Source organism: Herpailurus yagouaroundi, unplaced genomic scaffold (genome assembly GCF_014898765.1).
Source record: "Herpailurus yagouaroundi ecotype Mexico unplaced genomic scaffold, PumYag 141, whole genome shotgun sequence".
Classification (NCBI taxonomy): Eukaryota; Metazoa; Chordata; class Mammalia; order Carnivora; family Felidae; genus Herpailurus; species Herpailurus yagouaroundi.
In genome coordinates, this window is record NW_024412396.1 from 45,141,868 (window position 1) to 45,167,184 (window position 25,317).

A 25,317-nucleotide genomic window follows, 5' to 3' on the forward strand; every position below is an offset into this window, starting at 1 on the left:
CAAATGTCAAAAACTGTGTCCCTGCTCTCAGGAGCTTGTGTCCTCACACATAGTCACAAATGGAGATATGCTGGCTTTATGACCTTTAGAAAAAAATAATGGTCCCTACCCGACCCTTTGAACTGCGAGTGAACAGGAGGGTTTGTTCAATTGGTAGTCAGGATAACTAAAGTTCAGCCCAGAATCATCTACTAAATCACCTGGGTGACCTTGGGCAACTCGTCTCTTTTCCTCTGGCTTCATATTCCTCTTCTGTAAAATAAGGATCTTATTCAAAGATGGGTGATCTTTTGAGAAAATTTCACATTCTCTTATTCTGACACCTTAATAAATGCAGGCCCTACATCAATTGTAGGAGAAACGGAGGCTTTTAGCTGGCATAAACTGATGAAGCGTCTAGATTTTTTTCTAGCAAAGAGTAGATGTTATTTTCGGGGGCCAACTGTGGCCTGAGTGCATGGATTGGCACTTGGCTATCTATGGGCTTCTCTGACCTTTACATACCAGAACTTAAAAGAAAGATCATGGTAAAAGCAATTAGCAAAGGAAAAGGGGGAAAGAGGGAACAAGACAACTGTGGTGCTTCTTGATTTCCTTAATGGGAAAGAAGCAGGGGACAGAAGGCTGCCCTTGGGGCCTTCACAATATTGTAAAGTCCAAGGAACTGCTTAGGAGTGGACACCTTTACACCACTTTTTCAAGATGTTTTCCCTGTGTGCTTCCCAATATACTTAGTCTGCTCGCCCAGGCCCTTCCCACAAAAATCACCAAACAAGCCTGAAGAACCTCCCTGCTGGGCCTTTGTTGGTGAAGAGCTGGGATTTCTGAAAGTAGGGTTTTCTCACACACGGTGTCCAGTGTAGGATTTGGGAGTTTCTTTTCTTGTTCCTCAATGCCTGAGGAAAACTTGATTTGCCCAGAAGAAATTCTCTAGATCAAGGAAAAGGTGATGTGCAAGGACATCATCCCTTTATGGCACAGGACCCCGGCGATGACATGGACTGGTGACTCATGCTGCTGAGGGCAGACCTCAGAGCTACCTGCCAGGGCCACTGTCCCAGATGGTCCCTCCCCACTCAGGTGCCCACCATGTGCGTCTGGGTATGTGTACATGTGTCTGTGGGGAGCAGGATGTTTGTGAAGCAGCAGGTGCAACGGCCCAGCAGGAAGCTTTGATTATTACTGCCTGCAGGCATCTGATGCTCAGGAGCCCTGGTTTCTGGTGTCAAGGTTTATGTTGGCAAGAAAAGGGAGGTGAGAAAAAAATAGGAGAAAGCGGAGCACAAAGCATGAAGGCAGAGGGAATAGCTGTAGAAAGGGAGTAGAGCCCAGCTGGTTGGCAGCTCCTCAGAACACCAGATGTGGAAGATTTTCTCGTCTGTGCTTTGTTAGGACTCCTGGTTGTGGAGTGCAGGGTTTATGTGGTTCTGATGCGCTGAAGGCATCAGCAGGTCCTTGGGGAGCCAACTCTGCACACAGAGGACACAAGTAGCTGAGGCGGCCGAGGCGATTCGCCCAGCCTGTAATCTCCTGGCCCCACGGGATCTAAAGGTAGAATGCAGAGGGAGAACAGTCAGGATTCAGGATTATGGGACCTCCGTAGAGAGAGCAGCCCTACGCCGCCGCCGGGGCTGGGCTTCACTGAGTCAGAGCTGCCAAATTCAGTCTTGTGTGGTCTTAGCACGCCCTCTGCTGGAGTTAGGCAGTGACTCTAAGGCTTTCTCACACCGGGATGCTGGATGGGAGCATCACAGACGTCTCATGCCTCTCAACCCTGTCGTCCTCAAATCTAGTCTCCACTCTAACAGTCTAAAAAATCCCACTGCAGAAATCAGTCGTCCACTTTCCCTCTATCATTTGCTGAGGCATCTAGAAGGTTTAAACATTGTTTAAGGGTCAAAAGGCAGAAAACCAGTTAAAAAAAAAAAAGTTTTTAATGAATTATTTGAAGCCATGACTTCAGACAGAATGTCTATCATCTGTAAGCAAACCATTTTTCATCTACTGGCCAATGATAGTACCAACCACTCCCTTATCACCTATCTTCTCTGCCTGTTTCTCTACTGAGTGCCTCGCATACTTCACTAGGTTAACTGGCTGAGACAACTACAAAACTCCCAATTCACAGGCAAGTTAACGGAGACTGAAGTGGGTTATGTAATCTGTGTAAGATTTGTAATCTGTTTGTCATGTTTGTAATCTGACAAACTGACAAGATTCCAGTTCAAGTCTATCAGTTTGTGTATTTTCCCACTGAACTTTGCTGTGTGCAGAAGGGACACAGATCATGCAGATCTTTCCACACAGGACTGTTACTGATAGATGTCTGTGCAATGTTATTAAAATACTGTTTTAGATGTGACATTTTGTGAAGAACTTCGTTATTACTAATAATTGTTACCTATTTAATAGCTAACATCTGTCGAGTACTTTCTCTATGCCATTGTTCTAAGCTTTACATAACTAACACGTCAACTCTATGATGTTGCTACTGTTATTCCCATTTTCCACATGAGGAAACAGGGCCACCAAGTAAATATTTTTCCCAAGACTATACGTATATATTTAAATTATAGAATGTAACGTTCCTCACTATGGTTCCTCACTAGTTCCCTGTGGCAGAAAAGAGCTTATTTTCTGTCAAGTGGTTTTCTGCATGTTGATAGGATTATGTGGTTTTTACTCTTAATTCTAGTGATGTGGTATTACGTACTAATTTTTTAACGTTGTCAATCTTGCATTCCTGAGATAAACCTCACTTGATCATGATGTATAACTGTGTTACTGGATTCGCATGCTCATATTTTGTTGAGAGTTTTTACATCTACATTCACAGGAGGTATTGGTCAGTTAACTTTCTTGTTATGTCTTTGCCTGGTATTTTTATCAGGACACTAGTTTCATAAAATGAGTTAGGAAATGTTCCATTCTCTTCTACTTTTTTGGGAACGTTTGTAAAGAATTGGCATTTGTTCTTCTTTTGAATATTTGGTAGAATTCACAACAAAGCCATCCGGGTCTGGGTTTTTCTTTGTGGGTATTTTTTTAAAAAACCAATTCAGTACCTTGTTATAGGTCTATTCAGATTTATATTCCTTCTTGAATCAGTTTTGGTAGTTTGTGTCTTTCTAGGAATTTGTTTATTTAACCTAAATTACCTAACTCATTGGCATAGAATTGCTTATAGCATTCCCTTAAAGTTTTTTTAACTTTTAATTTCTGTAAGGTTGCTAGTAATGTCCCCCTTACATTCCTGACTTTAATAATTTGAGTCTTGTTTCTTGTTTTATTTTAATCAATCTAAAGGCTTGTCAATTTTGTTGCTCTTAAAAAAAAAAGAACCTTTGGTTTCATGGATTTCTCTATTGTGTTTCTGTTCTCTTCCGTTTACTTCTTTCTAATCTTTATTTACTTTCTGTTTGCTTTAGGTTTTGTTCGCTCTTCTTTTTCAAGTTGTTAAGGTGAAAGGTTAAGTCACTAATTTGAGATCTTTTCTTGACATAGGTGTCTATAGCTACACATTTCAATCTAAGTGCTGTTTTGAAGCATCCCATAGTTTTGGTATGTTGTATCTTCATTTGGATTCACCTCAAAGTATTTATTATTTCCGTTTTGATTTCTTCTCCAACCAGTTGGGACATTCAATTACACTTCATTTTCATATACATGTAAATTTCCAAAATTTTCTCTATAGTTGATTTCTTACAGTCCTAGAACATGTTTGAAATTAGTATGACTGAAATCCTTTTAAATTTATTGAGGCTTGTTTTATGGCAAAATGTTTATCCTGGAGAATGTTTCATGCGCACCTGAAAAGAATGTCTTCTTCTCTCGTTGGGTAATCCATAGATGTCAGGTCAAGTTGGTTTACAGTGTTGTTCAAGTTTTCTATTAACATAGATAGATGGTCTTCTGCCTAGTTGTTCTATCCATTATTAAAGGTGGAGTACTTAGGTCTCCCACTGTAATTATAAAATTGCCTTTTTCTACATTTTTGCTTTTTATATTATTGGAATGTGTTGTTAGTTGTATATATGTTTTATAATCGTTATATCTTGACTATTGACCATTTATCATTATAAAATGTTCTTCTTTGTCTCTTGGAATAATTTTTGCCTCAAAGTATACTTTTTCTGATATTAGACAGCCAAAGCAGCTCTCTTTGGTTACTATTTGCATGGTATACATTTTTCCATCCTTATACTCTGAACTTACAGTTTCTCTGAATCTAAAGTGAGCCTCTTGTAGACAGCATACAACTGGATCATGTTTTTTTATCCATTCTGTCAATCTCTGCTTTTAAATTTGTGAATATAATTATTTTATACTTAATGTAAATTGATGGGGCACCTGGATGGCTCAGTCGGTTAAGCATCCAACTTCAGCTCAGGTCATGATTTCACGGTTTGTGGGTTCGAGCCCCACATCAGGCTCTGTGCTGACAACTCAGAGCCTGGAACCTGCTTCGGATTCTGTGTCTCCCTCTCTATCTGCCCCCCTCCCCCTCCCCCCCCCCGCCCATGCTCTCTCTCTCTCAAAAATAAACATTAAAAAAAATTTCATTAATGTAAATTGATAAGTACCCTTTCGTCTATTTTTACTATTTTCTACCTGTCTTTTGTATTTGTTTCTTTTGTATTAGGCAGATATTTTCTAGTGTAACATTTAATACCTTTTATGATTTTTAACTACATTTTTGAGTGATTTTCTTAAAGCTTACTCTAGGGCTTACAATATACATATTACTTACCAGAATCTACTTTAGATTTATACTAACTTAATTCCAGTAAGATATAAAAACTTTCTTCCTATTTACCCTGATCTTTCCCTACTTTCTTGGTGCTATTATTTTTATACATATTATAGCTATGCATTTCACAAACCCAACAAATGTTATAATTATTGATTTATGCTCTTCTATGTATTTGGAAGAAGTTTTAAAAAATTATTTATAAACTTAAATACTAGCCTTCTTATTTATCATGTTTGGTTCTCTTCTTTGCTTCATGTGGATTCAGTTATCTGGTATCATTTCCTTGCCCCAATAAAGCTTCATTCCCACTCCATTCTTTTACTGTATTATTGTCTAATATATTACATTTCTATATGTAGACCTCAAAATACATTTTATAGAAAGGGTTCTACTTGTTCTTAAACAAATTAAGAAGGGGAAAAATTGTAATTGTACTTTTTTTTAAGTTTATTTATTTATTTTGAGAGGTGGGAGGGGCAGAGAGAAAGAAAGAAAGAGAATCCCAAGCAGGCTCCATGCTGTCAGTACAGAGTCTGATGTGGGGCTCGGACTCACAAACCGTGAGATCATGACCTGAGCCAAAATCAACAGTCGGATACTTAAGCAACTGAGCCACCCAGGTGCCCCTGTAGTTGTACTTCGTAAAAAATAATTACCCAATTACCTTTATCAGTGCTCTTTTGTCATTTCTTATGGATTTAATTACTTTCTGGTATCATTTCCCTCTCTCTTTCCTCAGTCATGTTTATTCTTTTTTTTTTTTTCTTTAGTCATGTCTATTCTATTGATGACTCCATCAAAGGCATTTCTGTTACACAGTTTTTGATTTCTAGAATTTCCCTTTAATTCTTAAAACTTCCATCTCACTGCTTACATTACCCATCTGTTCTTGCATGTTGTGTATTTTTCCCATCAGAACTCTAAACATCTTAATTATAGTTATTTTAAAGTATCGATCTGATAAATCCAATATTCCTACCATATATGAATCTGATTATAATGCTTGGCCTTTTCAAACTGTGCCTTTTGTATTTTAGTATGCCTTGTAGTTTCTTTGTTCAAAGTTGGACATGATATCCAGTTGGACTGGGTAAAAGAAACTCCAGTGAAGAGCCTTTAGGGATGTGGTGGTAATGTGAAGGGGGAAGGGAACATTCTATAATCTTATGATTAGGTCTCAGTCTTCTAGTCATCGTGGTCCCACATGACCTTCACGACTACTTTTCAGTCTTCCTCCCCACATCCTCACCCCATTTAGGTGAACAGGAAGGCTAGAAGGGGCTGATGTTGGGTATTTCCCTTACCCCAGAGTTGGTAAGACTTTGGTAAAATCCAGTGTGATTAGTCTCTAGCAAGTCTCCTTTGAGGCCAGGCTTTTGTTAAAGAGAACAAAATTTAGGGGACATATTTCAGAATAATTTTTCCTCCCCCTACTGAAATCACAAGATTTTCCTCTAATATTCACTGTAAGAACCTGGTGGGGCCCCAGGAAGTAAACCTCATAAAAGTGTGCCCCTGGCCTCGTCTCTAGGAGTTGTTAACTCAAATTAGTCCATGCTCAGTCTCCAGTAATTAGGCAATTGCCCTTTAAGCATTCCTACCTGATGTGGCTTCCAGGTGGTTTCTCCTCCAGGTAACCTGTGATCCTCTGTATTTGCGTGTCTCAAATTTTCCAGTGGTGGTTTTGTTCTGTGTCCTCAATTCTCTCATGGATCAAAGAATAGTTGTTGATTTTCAGTTTTTTCAGCTTATCCTTTGTGTGAGGATGGCAGGTGTGACTTCCAAGGTTCCTATCTGTTGGACCGGAAACTGAAGTCCCCTATGCAGTTTTTAAAGAAACTGCCAAAGAATTTTCCAGACCACTTGTACCATTTTACATTATACCAGCAATGTGTTTGAGATCTAGTTTCTCCACATCTTTGCCAGCATTTGGAATTGTCCCTTTTTTATTTTAGCTGTTCTAATAAATGTGTAGTGATTTCTCAGTGTAGTCTAAATTTGTATTTCCCTAATGACTAGTGATGTCAATCATTCTTTTCAGGTGCCTGTTTGCCATTCATATACCCTCTCCAGTGAAATGTCACTTTATGTCTTTTGACCATTTTCTGATTGGATTGTTTGCTTTTTTACAATTGAGTTTTTGGAGCTCTTTATATATTCTAGATATGAGTCTTTTAGCAGATATGTGGTCGACAAATATTTTCTCTCAGTCTGGAGAGGTATTTTCTTAACATGTTCTGATGGTATCAATGCAATCATCAGGTTAAGACTTTGGAGACTGATTAGTAGTATTATAAGCAAAACCAAAACTCTTATCAGCCTGTGATCAGTATTATTTTTCTACATAGGTTTGACATAAAATCACTGTGTGATGTTACTTTGACTTTTATCAAAAGTATCTGTCATCACATTGCTCGCATCCAGGCTTCTGCAGGTCTGAGATTTTCTTCCCACTGAATATGTAGCAAGAATTCCAGTGGATGGCATTTTTGTCAAAAAGAAAAAAAGAAAGAAAGAAAGAATCCACTTAGGTTGTCTTAGTCTTAGTCTTAAAGATTTCTGGATTTCGTCCTTGGAGGAGGTCAGGATCTTCCCAAGGCCTGGGTCCTCGAATATTCTTCCAGTCATCAAAAGTGGAGTCCTTTATTTTCTATAAAGCCACAAAAATTAAAGCATATATATTAGTGTAGGAGGCATGTAGCTTTGATTAGGACATCACTGATTCATCAATGAATAAATGAGTGGAAAAAATCCAATTTTAGCAAATCAACTGCATATCACGCATAATAATTGAAATGGCATATCTCTTAGGGTTTGGAAGTTTTCTCGCTTGCTAGTCATGTTAATTAGATTATCTTTCCCCCCCCATCAGAATAAAATTATCAAATTATAGAGGGTCTACATGCTTTATTTCTGAGAATACAAAGAAAGGGAAGAAGCTGGGAAAACAAAAATCCAACTCCGAAGGTTAAACGAACATAATAATGACTAGCATGGGTTAGCATGGGTAATGGTAGTAAGAGGGGAAAAACAAAGGTAGAGACCCTAATGCCTGCTAGAAGGAAGAAAAAGGCCAAGATGATTTGTCCCGCACATGAGAAATGAGCCTGAGCCAGAGAATGAAAAGACATTCCCCAGAGCTGCCATGAGCCAATCCCTTTCAGTCAGTAAAACTAGTTTCAACCAGTCTGGATCGCTGTACCTTCAGTGAGTGTGAAGTATCTCTCAGCACAGAGGTAGGATAAAGGGAAGAATATAAAGGTTTCTTCACCCTTCAACACCACTCTGACAAGTTTTCTACAACTGCTTTACCTGTTCTCGAATTACTGCTGAAATAATATAGAAAAAGAGACTCACAGAACACAGAATAGCTTATATCCAAAGATAAGGAAAATGACGTAAATTTACATGGACCCTTGTAACAAAAATAAAAAGGAGCATTTCTCTTTTACTAAGAAGCTGTATAACCCTGGGGCACCTGGGTGGCTCAGTCAGTCAAGCATCCGACTTTGGCTCAGGTCACGATCTCGCAGTTCACGATTTCGAGCCCCACATCAGGCTCTGTGCTGACAGCTCAGAGCCTGGAGTCTGCTTTGGATTCTGCGTTTCCCTCCTTCTCTCTGCCTGTCCCCCACTCACACTGTCTCTCTCTCTCTCTCTCTGTCAAAAATAAACATTAAAAAATAAAAAATAAAAAAGAAGCTGTATAACCTTGGACAAGTGATTTAAGCTGTCTGGGCACTATTCCCTCCTAAGTAATAATAAAAAGGCTTGACCAAATGGTCTACATGGTTTCTTCAGTTCTCAAATTCTATGATTGCCAAAATAAGTAAAGGAAAATTTATCCCCAGACAAACCCTCCAGAGCCATCACTACTGACATAGTGCTTATAGACTGAGAAGGAGCAAGTTACAGGTGTTGAAAAACTAGTAGGGAAGCAGAGAACTGAACCACTCTCTAAATTTCACTTATAGGATGTCTGTATTAAATATATGTGGATGAACAAGATTGTACTAATTTAAGGTGCAGGAGAGTAAATTATTTTAAAGTTTAGTTATGAAATGATTCAGTTACAAAAAGGTCTGAAGAAAGAATAATGGCCTCTACCCAGATAACGTAAGATATACGCTCAAGAGAACTGAAGCATAATTCTTCGATGGGATGCAAGTTGGTAGAACAACTTCACGCGAGAGGGTTCCAAGTCTTCAAAGATCTTTGGTGAATGAGTCTCTGTGGAATTCTGCAAAACCTGTACGGTCACTGAAGACTACACCGTACACGTGGTGGGCAAGACCACTTACGGCTTACCACTTAACCAACTGCTACAGAACTGAGTACGGAACGGAATCAAGAAGAAAGCAGTGTCAATACTGATTTTCAGCCCTGCTGGTGTGGGACCTCTCTTTAACACCGAGTTGCTCCTGTGGCATACAGCTGAGGCACCAAAAGCTAGTCTTTAGAAATAAGGATCATGCCAAGAGAAAGACCCGCGTTAGACTCAGTCCAACAGAGCTTAAGGCCAAGCTCTGACAAGATCCTCTGGGGGGGCAATTTGGAGAATGAGTCTCATACGGTTACAGCAGTTTAGGAAACGCCAAAGTCTTTCCACAGATCCTCCCTCAAAAAGACAAAACCGAGCTCAAAGTGATCAGCCAATAATTGAAGTGCCTGCTAAAATGAGAGTCAACGTTCTTCAATGTATTATTTATAATGCTCACCTTTCAAGCAAAAATGATCAAACATACAAAGAAATGGGAAAATACGATCCACAGTCAAAAAAACGAACGGACTCCAAGAAATGGAGCACACCCTCCTCACCACATCCTATATTAAACACTTTGGTTTCTGATCAGATGGGTGGAAAATGACACCTCATTATAACTTTAACATTCCTGTAAGTTTAGTACCTCTTTATATGTCTAAGAATGATATTTATTTCCTTTTCTCTGTAGTCTTTACACGCTTTGCCCATGTTCCTACTGCCCACCTAAATTGTTAAACTTTTCCGTATTGATCTGCAGATGCTCTTCATATTTAAATTAATTCATCATGATAAGATAAACAACAGTTTTAGGATGTCTAATTTAACCAGTGACTTTATATACATTTTTTAAGCCTGAACTTTTGAATTTTTATATATAAACTCATCAATCTTTCCCTGTAAAGCTTTGGAATTTTGTATCACATTTAAATCAGCTTTTCTGACTCAAGACCACAGAAAAGAATCTCCATTTTTTTTTCTCCTAGTATTTTTAGCATTGCTTTTTTACTTTTAAATTCTTGTTCCATCTAGAATTCATCCATTTATAGTATATGAAATATAGATCAATCCTTATTTTCTTTCCAAATGACTACATAGTTAGTTGCCCCGATACCATACTGTTTAAGGTAAATAATTTTCTTCTGCACTGGTAATCATTTCCGTTAACTTTAAGAGAGAGCGAATCAGTCACTGACTGGGAAGACGGTTACAAAAGAGAGGCTGTATTAACATACAATACATATTAACGTATGTACCTCATACTCTGATTCCAATGACACTTTATTCATTTTCAGCTTTTTTTCTAATTCAGGATCAATCTGTAGAAAAGAAAGAGGAGCCGTAAGTTGTTCAAGTCTCTTACATTCAACTGTGAATGTAAAAAGTTATATAAGGGATGGCTGGGGTGGTGTGGCAGATGACAAACACGCGACAAAATCTCTCACACCCGATCGCGTCATGCCAGCTAACATACTACCACCACTACTGTAATTATCAGCAGCCTGTATTCGCCAGCACTCTTCATATGCCAGGCATTCTGACATACATTATCTCTTGTAATCCTCACCGAAACTTATGAGATAATTATTATGATGATGATCACAAGTGAAGATAATGGGACACAAGGAGTTCGAATCACTTGTTGAAGAGGAAGAAACTGGCTTTGAAACTTGGCCCTCTGCCTCCAGAGTCCATGCTGTTAACAACCACCCTAAATGATAAATAACATAAAATACAAACAAAATAACATAAAAATACTAATAAATATAGTGCTGCTCTTGAAAACAAAAAATAAGACCTTCAATACACCTGAAATAAAGAAGCATCAAAGAAAAAATTCAACAGGAGTCCACAGTAGTAAACAGGAGCTGATGCCATGTTACCTATGCGTGGCAAAGTGTTGAGGAAAGAAGAATGTGATCACTGAAATTGATAAACAAACAACAGAACCCAAATTAAAATAAACGGAATAGCAGAATAGTAACTGAACACAGCTTAAGACCATTAATACACTAGGGTGCCTGGGTGGCTCAGTTGATTGAGTGTCCGACTTCAGCTCAGATCATGATCCCAAGGTCATGAGATGGAGCCCTGTGTCAGGCTCCACATTGAAGGTGGAGCCTGCTTGGGATTCTCTGTCTCCCTCTCTGTCTCTCTGCCTTTTCCCCCACTCATGCTCTCTCTTTCTCAAAATAAATAAACTTAATTAAAAAAAAAAAGACCATTAATACACTAGAAATACCATTAGAATAATGCACAAGAATTGGGATGAAGGAAAGAAAAGGCCTATGATGAAAGCTACATCTAAAAGCCCCAATATAGTTCTGTTAGGGATTTCAGAATTAGAGAACAGAGAGAATGGAGGAAGGGATATAATTAAATAACTGACCAGTAATTAACTGAGTAATATTTAGAAAAGCATGAGTCCTCAGCCTGAAACAACACAAGAAAAAATAACCACAACAAAACAAAAACAGCCTATTCTTAATTGAGTAATAGTAAAGTGTTAGAATATTAAGAATAGGGGCGCCTGGGTGGCTTAGTATGACTGAGTGTCTGACTTCAGCTCAGGTCATGATCTTGTGTTCAGTGGAGTTCAAGCCCTATGTCAGGCTTTGTGCTGACAGCTCAGAGCCTGGAGCCTGCTTCGGATTCTGTGTCTCCTTCTCTCTCTGCCCCTCCCCAACTTGTGCTCTCTCTCTCAAAAATAAATAAACATTAAAATAATACAGTCATTTGGCTTTCTCTTTCAGTGATGTTTGGACCATGCTGGCATTGGTATTGTAATTGTTCTCATTCTCATTATCTAAATCTTAGAAAACATGATCACAACATGAACAATGTTAAGAATTAAACTAGCTCTATTTCAAAGGAAAAAGAAAGACTTAATATTCAGGATTATAATGCACTTATATGCACACTTAGGTCATATTACTTGGAGCGATGCAACAATGGATGGTCCATTATTGTAGTTCCATGGTTGTTAGTATTAAGAGTCAGGAGAACCACCACCACTAAGAATGGCGATAAGGTAGATAAGGGGTGTCTGGGTGGCTCAGGTCAAAATCTCACAGTTCGTGAGTCTGGGTTCTCTGCGTCTGGCTCTCTGCGTTCCGCTCTCTGCATCCAGTTCTCTACACTGAGCTCCCTGGTGTCAGCACAGAGCCCATTTCGGATCCCACTTCAGATCCTCTATTCCCCTTTCTCTCTGCCCCTCCCCCATTTGCGCTCGGTCTCTCTCAAAATAAATAAGTAACCTTAAAAAAAACAAAAGAATGGCATAAACTATGCCCTATGTATTTCACACTAGAATTGAAAGCTAGTGCTTTCAGTTCATTCTTTTAGCCCACCTCTTGGATTCTGTACTTTCCTTACCAATGACTGAAAAGCAGGAATTTCTGTGTTCTGGGATGCCAGACTTTCAGTACTAAAATCAGGACATTTCCAGGCAAACTAAGATGGCCAGTCACTCCAAATCAATACTGTCTTTCTCCACCCTTCTCAACACTTCTCAGCTGAACTTATCCTAGTCTTTCTCAACGACATTTGTACTCTCAACCTCAGACTTGATCCCCCCCCTTAATCTCAGCAATTATGTCCTTTTGACTCCCCCTTGCTCTTGGTCTCTCAACCCTAATAACCCCAGTTAACCTCAATGAATCATCCTGTTAATCCCTCTCAGATTCCGTCCACCTTATCCTCTTTATCTTATCTGAACTCAATCTCACCCAAACACTGACTCTTGACTTCATCTGAGTTTGACTTCTGAACATCAACCAACCTGGACTTCTCAATCTCAGGTCTTGTCCTCTGATCCTTCTCACTTGAACTCTGTCCACTCAGCCTCCTCCCATAGACCTTGACCAACCGCATCCTCTCAACCTTGTTCTCGTCAACCAACCTTGTCCTCTCAATTGCAATGAACCTCATTCTATTTCACCTTTCTTCTCTTTACTTTAAGCCCATCTTCTAAACTTCTCCTATTAATCCAATCTCTCTCATTCTCTCTCCTTAACTCGGTGAATGGCATCACCATTTATCCAGTCCACAAAACCAAAACCTCAAGCTGTGCAAGACTTATTCATTTTTTTTATATTATATACATCACATTAGTCATCAAATGCTATCAATTAGCTGCTAAAATTTTTTTTTCTGGAACCCATTTATTTCTAACTTCATTGCAAATATTTTATTTCAAGTTTCATTACTGTCCATGTGTACTAATGCCAAAGCACCCTAACAGGTCTCATCTCTCCCCTTCCACCTTGCTCAATCCCCATCCATCTTGTCCCATCCATGGCCACAGGGATTTCTAAAATGAACATCTGACGATATGCCCAATACTCCTCCTGTGTCATAGAATATCATTTTCAGCATTTAGCTAACACTCATCCAATTTTTTTTTAAGTTTATTTTGAGAGAGAGAGAGCACACACATGTGCTCAAGGGAAGGGAAGAAAGAGAGGGAAAGAGAGAATCCCAAACAGGCTCTATTCTGTCAGCATGTGGAGCCCCACATGGGGCTCCAACCCACAAACACTGAGATCTATGAGATCTGTGAGAAACTGTGAGATCATGACCTGGGCTGAAATCAAGAGTCAGACTGAGCTGCCCAGGTGACCCAACACTTACTCATTCTTAGGGTCGTAATTCAAAGGTTAATGCCTCTAGCAAACCTTCTGTGATACCCCTTTCCCAAGTCTAAATTGTATGTCTCTAGTAATGTTTTATGCAAAATTCTAATATAGCATTTTACTGGGCAATGATGTAATTTGTTTGACTACATTTTTTTTTTAATTTTTTTTTTAACGTTTATTTATTTTTGAGACAGAGAGAGACAGAGCATGAACGGGGGAGGGTCAGAGAGAGGGAGACACAGAATCCGAAACAGGCTCCAGGCTCTGAGCTGTCAGCACAGAGCCCGACGCGGGGCTCGAACTCACGCACCGCGAGATCGTGACCCAAGCCGAAGTCGGCCGCTTAACCAACTGAGCAACCCAGGCACCCCTGACTACATTTTTATACTGGATGTCTTCCAGCCTAAATTATGCCACAAGCTTTGTAAGAACTAATTTCTTGAATCTTTATCTATAGGATCTGCCACATGATAAATACATATAACAAATATTCAATTATTTTTCAAATATGTATAGTCATCCCACTTCCAAAAGTCAGATTATTATAACTTTCATCTTAAAGGGAAAGGGAAAAAAATTCCTTAATAAAATAAGTAGGATGCTAACAGACACTTTTTAATACAGTTGATAATTGCTCTATTACCCCACAGAAATCACACATTCTTTTTAAATTTAATATTTACTCTAATATCTAATATCTTTAAGACTAGTTGGAATTGGCATTTCTCTTAAATCATAAAATTAACTGAGAAAACTAAATAGGCCTTTACTCTTTATTTTCCTATCGATAATTATTAATTAATATTATATATTATATATATTTCATTAGCAGACCTCAGTAATATTGGTAGTAAATCATATATCTATTTCATCACACATATATATTTATATTTATATATAATATGAATATTAAATATGTTATATATATTTATCATATATAAATAACTTGGAAAAAACTCAAATATCACAAATGGCCACAAACAAAAACTACATACTTCTGAAAGAATTAACCAGGGTTCTTATGTAACACTTGGCTTGAATTTTTAAGTAACCGTGTAATCACAGAAGGTGAGAATCCTAACACTACCTCGAAATAGTCATGTAACCTTAGGCAAGTTACTTAAGTTCTCTGAACCTCAGCTTCCTCAACTGTAAATTTCATATATATATATATATATGCATATATATATGCATATATGCATATATATATGCATATATATATACACACACATATATAATTTATTATTTATGATGAAAATAATTTTCTTTTACTGTTAGTATATCAGTTTATATATCCATATAATTTATAAAATTACTGGTATTAATATGAAATGGAGTAATAAAATGGGAGTGAAACTGTCCCACATTCTTCAGTCCCTCCTAAATCCTAAAAACAACTACACCAGAGTTCATTTTATTGGAGAATACAGTATTGTAAATTTTCCAATGATGAAGAAGATTACTAAATTCTTTACATTTCATGATTCATTTCCAGATCATCACTCATGTTGTCTTACAGAATAAGGAAAAGTCCAAAGATTATATGGCCACCTTGAAAAGCAAGACAAAACTCAGACTGTTTAACACTGCATATACACATGTAAACCAGAACATACATATACACAGACACATGCTGAACACCAATTACAGTCCTTACTTTAATTTTCACAGCATCGTAGCGGATTTGTGAAAACTCACGAAGACCAAAAGAACCTCCAACAATCAGCACCTAAAACAAAGAAAGGAAACAATGAAACAAAATAGAAGCGCAAAATTCAGTCTAGCTATAGATTATTTATCTAAATGCCAACAGTGACTGCTTATATGAAATCCGATAGATTATTTTTCCTGGTGAGCTGCCATTCATCTGTTCAGAGTAAGTGCAGTATATACCATTACAAGAAAACATTTTAGCCCATTACCAAATACCAGAATCAGTACCCCATACCTTCACTCGACCTGGTTTGGACAAGAAGGGAAGGAAAGTAGCATTAACATACACCTGGTATTCCAAGTCCTCTTCCGTATGTTGTTGATTAAAGATCCTAGGAAGCATTAATACTTATCCAAGAAAGGAAATAATTTCAGCTTGATGATAAATGTAGTATAGTAATTACGGCATATTTGACTGATACTTGATGAAAAGGATGTCTTTTGAGGTCTTTCCAGTAGTGCTGGGTTTCACAGCACCGAATTCAACATGTTCCTCTTCAGTATTATTTATATGTTTAGGATTCATATTTTGAAACATGGTCCTCTAGGTCCAGTATAGACATAGAGACAAATATAGAGTAACATGTTTGGGGGAAAGGCTACTATGGTACTTTCCATTCCAAGAAATAAAACAAAACAGGAAACCTCTAAGTATCTAGAAGGTACCTCAACACTAGTGGTTTTAAGATCCGGCTTTGGTGATTTTGAAAAATAAGAAACAAAATCATACTGGCATTCACTGGCACATGCAGGTGACCTCAGGTTAGTGGCCACAATCACAATGCTTCTGAATGGATCTCCTTTTTGGGGCAGAGGAATCTATAGAGAGGATGGTTTTTACACATGCCCTGTGATCTACACAAATAAAATTACTACACTACCTTTTAAGGCGGTTTTCTTTAAACTTTTTTTAAGTTCACTTCTCTCCTTTTGTTCTGCTAAAATGCACAAAGCTGGTATCTTCACCTACACCAACACCTATTCATTCCAAAGTAATAAACTATTATGTATTTAAAACAAAGTGGCTTTTGTCCACATGCTGTACTGAAATTGTTTCATTTACTATGACATCAAGACTTGCTGAAGCAAAATAACTTGCCAAGGTGGGTCAGCAAGTAAGAGGGGTTGTTGGGCTGGATTCCAACTCTGGTTAGTGTTATGTCAACCTCAACCTGTATCTTCATAGATGAATGAGATCTTCGGGGAACTCAGTGTAGGGCTGTAGACAAACATATAAACACCACAACTACTTTCAATGTGCCTTAAAATTATCAATTATAATTTAGCGACCTTTTGAAAGCTGTTACAGTGTGCCAGGCACGGTGCTAACCACTCAATTCACAAGGTTTTACTGAACTCCTAACAACAACCCGGGAAGAATTAAACCAGTTCACAAACCAGGAAGCTGAAATATAGAGATGCCCGAAATTGTACAGTTAAAGTAAATACATCTATTTCGACGATCCACAGCATCGTCAAAGGGTAGCAACAGGTTAAAAAGGCAAGTTTAGGGGCGCCTGGGTGGCGCAGTCGGTTAAGCGTCCGACTTCAGCCAGGTCACGATCTCGCGGTCCGTGAGTTCGAGCCCCGCGTCAGGCTCTGGGCTGATGGCTCAGAGCCTGGAGCCTGCTTCGGATTCTGTGTCTCCCTCTCTCTCTGCCCCTCCCCCGTTCATGCTCTGTCTCTCTCTGTCCCAAAAATAAATAAACGTTGAAAAAAAAATTTTTTTTAATAAATAAATAAATAAAAAGGCAAGTTTAGTAATCACCCAGTGCTGGAATAAAAGCTGGTTCTGACCTCGCTCTCTGAAGCACATCCTGGTAACTCTTAGGGAGAGTAAAAGATCCCACTACCGGCGGGGGCAGAAGTCTAAAACTGCCTAGAAGCCTCTTCCTAGCCCAGGTTGCTGCTCCCCGACGGCCGCATCACAGACCCTCGCAGCCAGGATCCTGCCCACCTCGAGGCTCCACCCCTTTCGGAATCCGGACCCACCCCTTCCGGAATGCCGCCCCACACGTTTTCCTCCCTGCGCTCACCAGCATGGGGACTCCGTAGCGAAGGGTCTTGTTCTTGCGCAGGGCGCGCATCACCGCTTGTGTAGACATGACTGAACTCTCCGACGCGCTTGGACGTCTAGCTCAACAGGCCCAGCGCGGCCTCCCGAATCTCGGCAGCTCCAGCTCCCTCCCCACGAGGAAGTCCTTCGCTCGCCTCCTTTCCTTGGCCTCCCGATACTCGGTCCTCCCTTGATAGGCCTCCTCCAGGCAAAAGCAGTCGATGCGTCGTAACACGCTAGCGCGTCCGGGCGGAAATTCGAGTGTCGGCGGTTTGGTTCCGGCACTCTGGTTTGCAACCGGGACTCCGGCGCGTAACCCTGTCTGTAGTCATCAGCAAATGATGTCGAAACCCATACCTCCCACGTTTGGGGTCTTGGCCAACGTCTTCTTACCTTCCCAAGCATATAACCGCTCTATAAAGTCAGCTAACCAAAAAGAAAAAAAAATTTGAAGCTAGTACTACAGTTTCTTGTACTCTGGCTATTTGTAGGATGGGGAGTTTACCGGCTTGATAGAGATTTTTAGAAATAAATAAACCGCCACGAAAGGGTAGGTTGAGTGGCAATCACTGTAGTACCTTGCTATCACTGAACATTTAATGCTAGTACTTTTACTGCCAGAAAGCCTGTAATCTTCAGCCGTTTATGAATGTCCATTTTCCAATCACTCCGCAACCCTCCGGCGCACATTTTTGCAGGTCATTCGAAGGTTTGAAGACAACAGCGATGAAAAAAATAACAATCCCTGTCTTAAAGAAAGAAGCTGGCAGTTTAATGGGCAAACAAATGAACGTGCCTTAAGTACGACGGTTGCTTAGGAAACAGCTCCCACGTGCCATTTGCCAGGTGAGTCCGAGAAAAAGCCTCACCTACCGAGTACTATTTGAGATGCCATAACAGTATAAAATACAGGTGACACGGAGTAACATTTCCCAGGCTAGCCCTGAAATCTTTCCATCTGCCCCTGCCTCTAGTGCCACCGAAACGTTCGTAGTTGAATCCTTTGTTATCTTTCCACATGCTGAAGTCACCCCTGAGTGGTCTTCAGAAGAGAAATACCAGCTCTGCCTTTCAGCTGCTCTAATAATAGGCCCATGGGGTCAAATATGATAAAACAAACAGAACCCGAATGGTGGTTCTCAAGTCTGTCTTCCACACTGCTGAATCAAAAAGCATAAGCAATGAGATTCTCTTGGTTGGCTTTGTTCTTTGCCTACAGTAGTGACTCCAGTTTTCTTAGCAAGGAACTTCAGGCCCTTTGTAATATAGTATGACTTTGGCCTGCATTTTCTACCGCTCTTCTTCACTCACTCCATGCTTCATCTTGGAAGAGATATTATTCCATGAGTATTGCATGAACTTCCACATCTTCAAAATGCAGTTTCAGGGACACCAGTAAGCCTCCCTTACTCCACAGGCAATATAAATTCTTCCCTCCTCAGAGCTGGAGTAGCCTTTGACTAATACATATCACACAGCACTATCACACTGTATTACCAGTCTTAGTGTATGAAGTCATTGTTGCTCTGAATAGCATAAAAGCAAAATGAAAACAGGAGAGAAGGAAGGATACTTCAGAGTTTGAATTTGAACCTCGGGATTTACTTTTTGGTTCTGAGGCTACGGAAATTAGTCAAACCTCTCCACCCCCTTTTCCCTAAAGAAGCATCACATGAACTGATCCAAGGGAGAGTTTGAAGTGATCAGGACAAGCTTTATTAAAGGGAGACTGAAAATTCGTCACCCCTATTTCTCCAATCTTCTATCACCCCAATCTGTCCAAGGAAGAAACTTCTTGCAAACTGGGGAGCATTTAGCCTGAGAGGTTAAGTCAAACTACCCAGTGGGGAGTGCTGGGGAAAAACTATGTAGATTCATGGGAAAGAGTCTGGAACAGTTATAGAATGCAGGAGAATTTAGGATTGAAGGAATGGCCTTATAAACAATGTTGCTATGTTTTATGAATAGGGTCTCCTTCAATTTTGTTGTACTTTGTGATTTTGTTGTACTTTATTTTGAATTGTTTGACTTTTGCTGTTTGTTGTGTATTTGTTCATTTAATTCATCTCTCTGCAGAGAAGGAACCAGATAGGGCCATGAGATTTCTTACAGGATGTATTGTGAAGTATGCAAATTTTGCATATAGCTTTCCTTCTTTCCTCATTCACTTCCTTTCAATATTTCAGAACTCATAGAGCATCCAGGTTAGTTCCGTATTATTTCTCCCACTTTCCCTCATATCCTAGATGTGAAGGGCACTCCTCTAAAGTCCAGGCCTTTTCTTACCTTCTCACTATATAAAACCTCTCCCTACTGGATCAGACATCAGTAAATGCTTACTGCATTAAGCTAGTAGTTAATAATGGATTAAGTCGTACACATATATTCTAGGTAATGCTGTAGCTAATAATCTGCTACCCTTTTTAGATAAAGCATATATTCAATTTAGGTAAATATAGGTCTTCAGTCTCTCATTTGTTCCATTATTTAAGTAAGCATTTATGAGATGGCTCTGAAGGAGCAACTAAATAGTAAAAATTACAAGTATGCTGGAAGATTGTCAGGGAGCAAAATTTGGAGCAATGGGAAATTTAAATGCCTAACAAATAATATTATATAGGTGGTAAACTCCATTGTCTGTGTTTAGTGCTCACCTTAAGCATTACTACGGTATACCTCAGTTTCTCTGGTAAATCCAAATAAGTGATATTTGTCACCCTTTTCATAATTCTTACAAAACCCACAAAATTCTTCATCAGTATGGGCTCTGTTGCCTTCTCAGAAACACGACTCAAATCCCATCTGTGCTTTCAGTGTTCATCAACAGTCACAGTGTTGATTCAGCCATCCCAACTGTCATACTTCCAAGGGGGAGGATATGAAAATGCACATCCAGGAAACAAGGCATCTCCACCACCCATGCCAGTCTTTTAGGACTCATACGTTTTTGATATGTAGGCAAGTTATGTTTTCCTCCAGTATCTGCTCTACCTTCACTTAACTCGTGCCAGTATATAGGAGCATTCGTAGCAAAATGACCAATCTTGAGAGCTTTAGCACTGAGGTTAAGTTTTAGAACTGTGGCCAAACTTAATGGCTATGGGTACCAAAAGATTAGTTACTTCATGAATCTTTGTTTGCTTTCCTAATTGACACCTAATATCTAAGTTGATTCACTCAAAAACCTTACGAAGTTTGGAAGAGCACGATTCCAGATCCATTTTACAGATGAGCACATTGAGGCTCAGAAAAGTTAAGAGGCTTGTACAAGGTCAAAACTGTGTGAAGTAGCACAAATGCCCCGACTAGAACTAAACATCTATAGCATTTGACAATACTGACTATCTGATTCTCGAAATTTCCTCTGCCTGTGGCTTCTGTGGATGTTTGGCTCTCGCGGATCCTTGCCAACTTCGAGCCTTATAAATAAAAACTTCAGCCTTAGAAATCTTAGCTGGAGTCGTCAGCCTATTCCAGTTTTCTTCTCTATCTCAGTGACTCTCCAAGTCTAGTGTGCACAGAATCCTTGCGAGAGCTGATCAAAACACAGATTGCTGGGCTACATCCCAAGTGTCTGATTCAGTGGGTCTGGGACGGGACTTGAAAACTGGCTTCTCTAACAAGCTTTCATTCGTGTGATCCTTCTGCTGGTCTGGGGACTACTCTGTGAGAAACACTGCTCTGTCCTTGTTCCCACACTCTATCCTCTTTCCCTAGGTAAAGTCAATTATCACATTGGCTTCAAATTTTATCACACTGTGGATGACTTCTGGCATATTTCCAGCAGCATAAATGGTTTTCTAACACTTCAAAGTCAACATGCCACAAAGATTTCTTTTCCTTTTTTTTCTTTCTTTTCCTTTTTGCTTTCTTTCTTTGTTTCTTTGTTTCTTTCTTTCTTTTTTTGTCCTTCCCTCCATTCCATCTAATTTCTCTGGCTATAACCACAGTGGCTGATAGTTGGCTACTCAGTTTCCAATCCAGTCAAATGTGAAATCAGTTAAAAGGAAGCCTCTGACATTATTCAGCTAGGAAAGAAATTGTTTCTCCCTTAATGCACATCTCTCTTGTGATAGTGATCATTAACATTATAGTTTTAGAATTATTCCTGTATTTGTCTTATTACTTTTTACAGAATGTGAACTAAGGGATGAATGTGACCATGTCTAATACACTGCTGTCTTCCCTGACTTCCTTTGTAGCCCTAAACCACAGTCCATGACTTTTGGGAAAACAAATAAAATGGCCGCAGCAAAGGTGACAAGAACTTCCCGTACCATGCTTTATAGCGAAGACTCCCCGAGTAGTGATTCCTAAACCAAACACAAATCTGCTCTACAACACTTTGGAGAGAATCCAAGGTAAGTCTCCTGTACAAAAAAAAAAAAAAAGTGTTGGAAATCTCTTCTGTACAGATTAATGAAACCAAAATATTAACAAAATCCAAAGTTAATTACATTGTCTCAAAGTGCAGTATTAGCTAGATTACAGCAAATTTCATCATGGAGAGCAAATCAGGAAAACTCTAACCTTCCAATTCCCATGGGACTAAAGCCTATCTGAAAGCTTTCTAAATATTGTCTATTTAACTAAGGCTTCCTTTCTGGGTAGACGATTGGGTGCTTTTGTGATATAAGTCAACGGTGAAATGGGATTTTATCTATTAAAATTTATGTTCAAAAAAGCTTTGTAGAAAAACGTCTATTGAGAATTGTAAAGACAAATGTTTGAATAAAGAGCAAGTAAAGTGTACTTTTATCTCAAGATAAATTTTTTGAAAAGGAGACCATTTAAAAATGGCCTATTTGTGTGTTTTAAGTGTTTGAGTAACATCTTTGTCCACCACTGGTTTAAAAAAAAAACATGGGGCGCCTGGGTGGCTCAGTCGGTTAAGCCTCTGACTTCAGCTCAGGTCATGATCTCACGGTCTGTGAGTTTGAGCCCCGCGTCAGGCTCTGTGCTGCCAGCTCAGAGCCTGGAGCCTGCTTCTGATTCTGTGTCTCCCTCTCTCTCTGACCCTCCCCCACTCATGCTCTCTATCTCTCTCTGCCTCAGAAATAAATAAACATTTAAAAAATTTTTTTTAATTAAAAAAATAAATAAAAAATAAAAAAACACAACAGTTAAAAATCATTGTACAAAAAAAGTTTCCTATAAATCAAAACATAGTGTGCATCCAATAAAACTAAAACTTGACACTCGAAAGTGAACCTACTTCCTAAAGTAACCACTGCAGTCAAGTAACACTGTTTTTCAAATTTAAATTTTCCCAGCTTTACTGATATATAACGGAGAAAGAACATTGTATAAGATTAATGCATATACCATAATGATTTGATTAAGGTACATATTGTGAAATGATCACCAAAGTAAATTTAGTTAAGATCTATCACCTCACATAGTTACAAAATTTTTTTCCTTGTAATAAGAATTTTTAACATCTCCTACAACACTATTAATGAGACTATTAGTAACACTATTTTGAATAATCCCTAAATCATGAAGGATATCAAAATAACAATTATAATTCACATGGCAATTAATACAAAGGAAAAAACATCATATGACAGATGACAGAAAATAAACTTTTGACTTGTAATGAAGAAGAAGAACCAAAAAAAAAAAGTATAGAAATTAGTGAAAATAAAAGCTAAAATAAAAGAAATGGAAAACAAACAAAACGAGAAAAATGGATTAATATAAATCCAAAAGCTGGTTATTAGAAAGAATCAATTCAAAGATTAAAGAAAAAATATTTAAATCTGCTAGGAATGAGACAGAAAACAAAAACAGAGATCTATAAGAAAGTAAAAAAGATTTCATGAGAATTTCAAGTTCTATTACCATACATTGAACAGCAAGAGAAATTGATGGTTTTGTGATAAAACATAAAAGTCAAACATACCAATTACTGAGGAAATTGGAAACTTACCATTAAGAAGGACTAGACCCTTGGCTGTGATACAGGAAAAAACATTCATCTTAACTGAGTCTAGCCATAACTATCTTTCAAAAGTCCAGTGAGGGGCGCCTGGGTGGCGCAGTCGGTTAAGCGTCCGACTTCAGCCAGGTCACGATCTCGCGGTCCGTGAGTTCGAGCCCCACGTCGGGCTCTGGGCTGATGGCTCAGAGCCTGGAGCCTGTCTCCGATTCTGTGTCTCCCTCTCTCTCTGCCCCTCGCCCGTTCATGCTCTGTCTCTCTCTGTCCCAAAAATAAATAAACGTTGAAAAAAAAATTAAAAAAAAAAAAAGTCCAGTGAAAAACTGGTCTTTCTAGCAAACAGCAGTGTGAGTAGATTGGGCGAGGTTTAACAACAGTGGAAATAAAATATATTTTACTTACTCCTCAACATCCATCACAGCACCAGTTCTTTTTAAAAAGGATAGCTGGGGTCTGGGTGACAGCGGCCTGCAGGTCCCCTGCTGTCATCCAGAATTCTAAGGCTCTCTGCAGAGATTTGAAAAACAGCAACAAATGAAAGTATCAGCATCTTTAGTTCAGCATCCTTGGCTGTGGAGTAGATAGAGTCACTTTTACCTGAGAACCCTCTACAAGAACCATTTAAAATTGCTTGGAACTATATAGTGAGTAATTACACATAGTTCCAGATTGCAACATGGGAACCTTGATAGTTCATGAGGCCCTTTATTTCTTGTTCTGTTTACCTAGATTTTTGTTTCAATTTATACTTTACATGGAAAAGTACAAAATTCAGAAAAATAAATCAGAAACATGAGAAAGCCAATAGAAATGTTTTAAAGTACTTCTCTTTAATCAGTTTTGTATCCAGCTTCCTTTGATTTGTGGAACTTATTATTTTACAGAGTATTTTAATATTCCTTATGATTGGGAAAGAATGCCAAGATGGTATATGCTGTTGGGAAGATGCGTAGGCTGTGCGGTGATTGAGGACACCTGGCACCATTTTCTGCATAGGCTCTTACATCACAAAAGAACACATAAAATATATTCATAAAATTCATCATAAATTTCAGGCGCCATTTGGGATGGAAGCTGACTATGCATATCCGTTGGAAACTCTGATTTTCGGAACTGGATTTTCCATTGGAATCATGCTTCTGGGTGATCATGTCATTCTTCTTTGGGCATGGGTGACCATTCGTTCGATAGACACTATTGATGTCCATAGTGGTGGTGACATTCCTCTCAACCCTTTAAATCTGATCCCTTTCATTGCTGGTTCTCAACATCATGATTTCCACCACATGAACTTCATTGGAAATTACGCTTCAGCATTTACATGGTGGGATAGAATTTTTGGAAGAGACTCTCAGTTTATTGCCCACAATGAAAAGGTGAAGAAGGTTGTAAAAAAAGACTGAGTAAATATCTCTTCTAAACCTTCCTGAAGGTGCTTTTCCTGAATTGAAGCGAGTAGCTAACATTGCTTCTGTGGAGCAGAAATGAACAAGCAGAAATGAACAACGGATACAAAGGACATTAACAACCTTGAACTATCTTCCTAGTGGGAACTTTTTCTACTCTACATAAAAGTTCTGTGTGTGTAGAAATAAGTAAATAGATATCGAAGTACGATTTTCACAAGGAAGTTTCAAAGGCCACGTTGCTAACCTTACAGAAAGGTTTGAAGTAATGGAAGAAGTATTCATCTATGTCTTTCCCCCCAAAACACCATATTCCTGAAGTTGAAATTGGTCTTTAAAATCTTTTAAATATATAGTGGTCATTTCAAAAACTCTTAGCAGGGTGTTGGTCTCATATTGAACTTTAAGCATCTTTTAGAATTTGCCTAAACATCAAAGTATCACGGGTTGAATCACATCAAATGACAGTGTGAGTGAGGCTGCCGAACCAGGAAGAGCCAGCACCAAGAACCTCCACTCTTGTCCTCAGCTGACCAGTTTGAGGTGATTC

General features: G+C 38.9%; 1 protein-coding gene and 1 pseudogene across 3 annotated transcripts; one reads left to right on the forward strand and one right to left on the reverse strand.

Moving 5' to 3' along the window:
* Positions 1-579: 579 nt before the first annotated feature.
* COX16 (cytochrome c oxidase assembly factor COX16) lies at positions 580-17,615 on the reverse strand. Of its 3 annotated transcripts, XM_040477551.1 has the most exons (5): positions 17,401-17,605; positions 15,309-15,380; positions 10,271-10,333; positions 6,355-7,403; positions 1,217-1,545 (listed from the first exon to the last, which is right to left on the reverse strand). In XM_040477551.1, exons 1-4 carry the CDS (start codon positions 17,467-17,469, stop codon positions 7,281-7,283), a joined length of 327 nt encoding a protein of 108 aa, XP_040333485.1. In that variant the 5' UTR covers positions 17,470-17,605; the 3' UTR covers positions 1,217-1,545; positions 6,355-7,280. The 3 variants fall into 3 exon arrangements, with proteins under 3 accessions (XP_040333484.1, XP_040333485.1, XP_040333486.1); XM_040477550.1 differs by lacking the exon at positions 6,355-7,403 and having other exon boundaries at positions 580-1,545; positions 17,401-17,615; XM_040477552.1 differs by lacking the exon at positions 10,271-10,333 and having other exon boundaries at positions 17,401-17,610.
* A 6,480-nt stretch (positions 17,616-24,095) lies between these two features.
* Positions 24,096-24,849, forward strand: LOC121031987 (methylsterol monooxygenase 1-like; annotated as a pseudogene).
* Positions 24,850-25,317: the final 468 nt, after the last annotated feature.

Coding starts and splice junctions, on each gene's coding strand:
- COX16 (XM_040477550.1), bottom strand. CDS start 17,469: ATGTCTACACAAGCGGTGATGCGCGCCCTGCGCAAGAACAAGACCCTT. Junction 15,381..17,400: donor GCTACGGAGTCCCCATGCTG/GTGAGCGCAGGG, acceptor TCTTTGTTTTAG/GTGCTGATTGTTGGAGGTTC. Junction 10,334..15,308: donor ACGATGCTGTGAAAATTAAA/GTAAGGACTGTA, acceptor TCTTTTCTACAG/ATTGATCCTGAATTAGAAAA.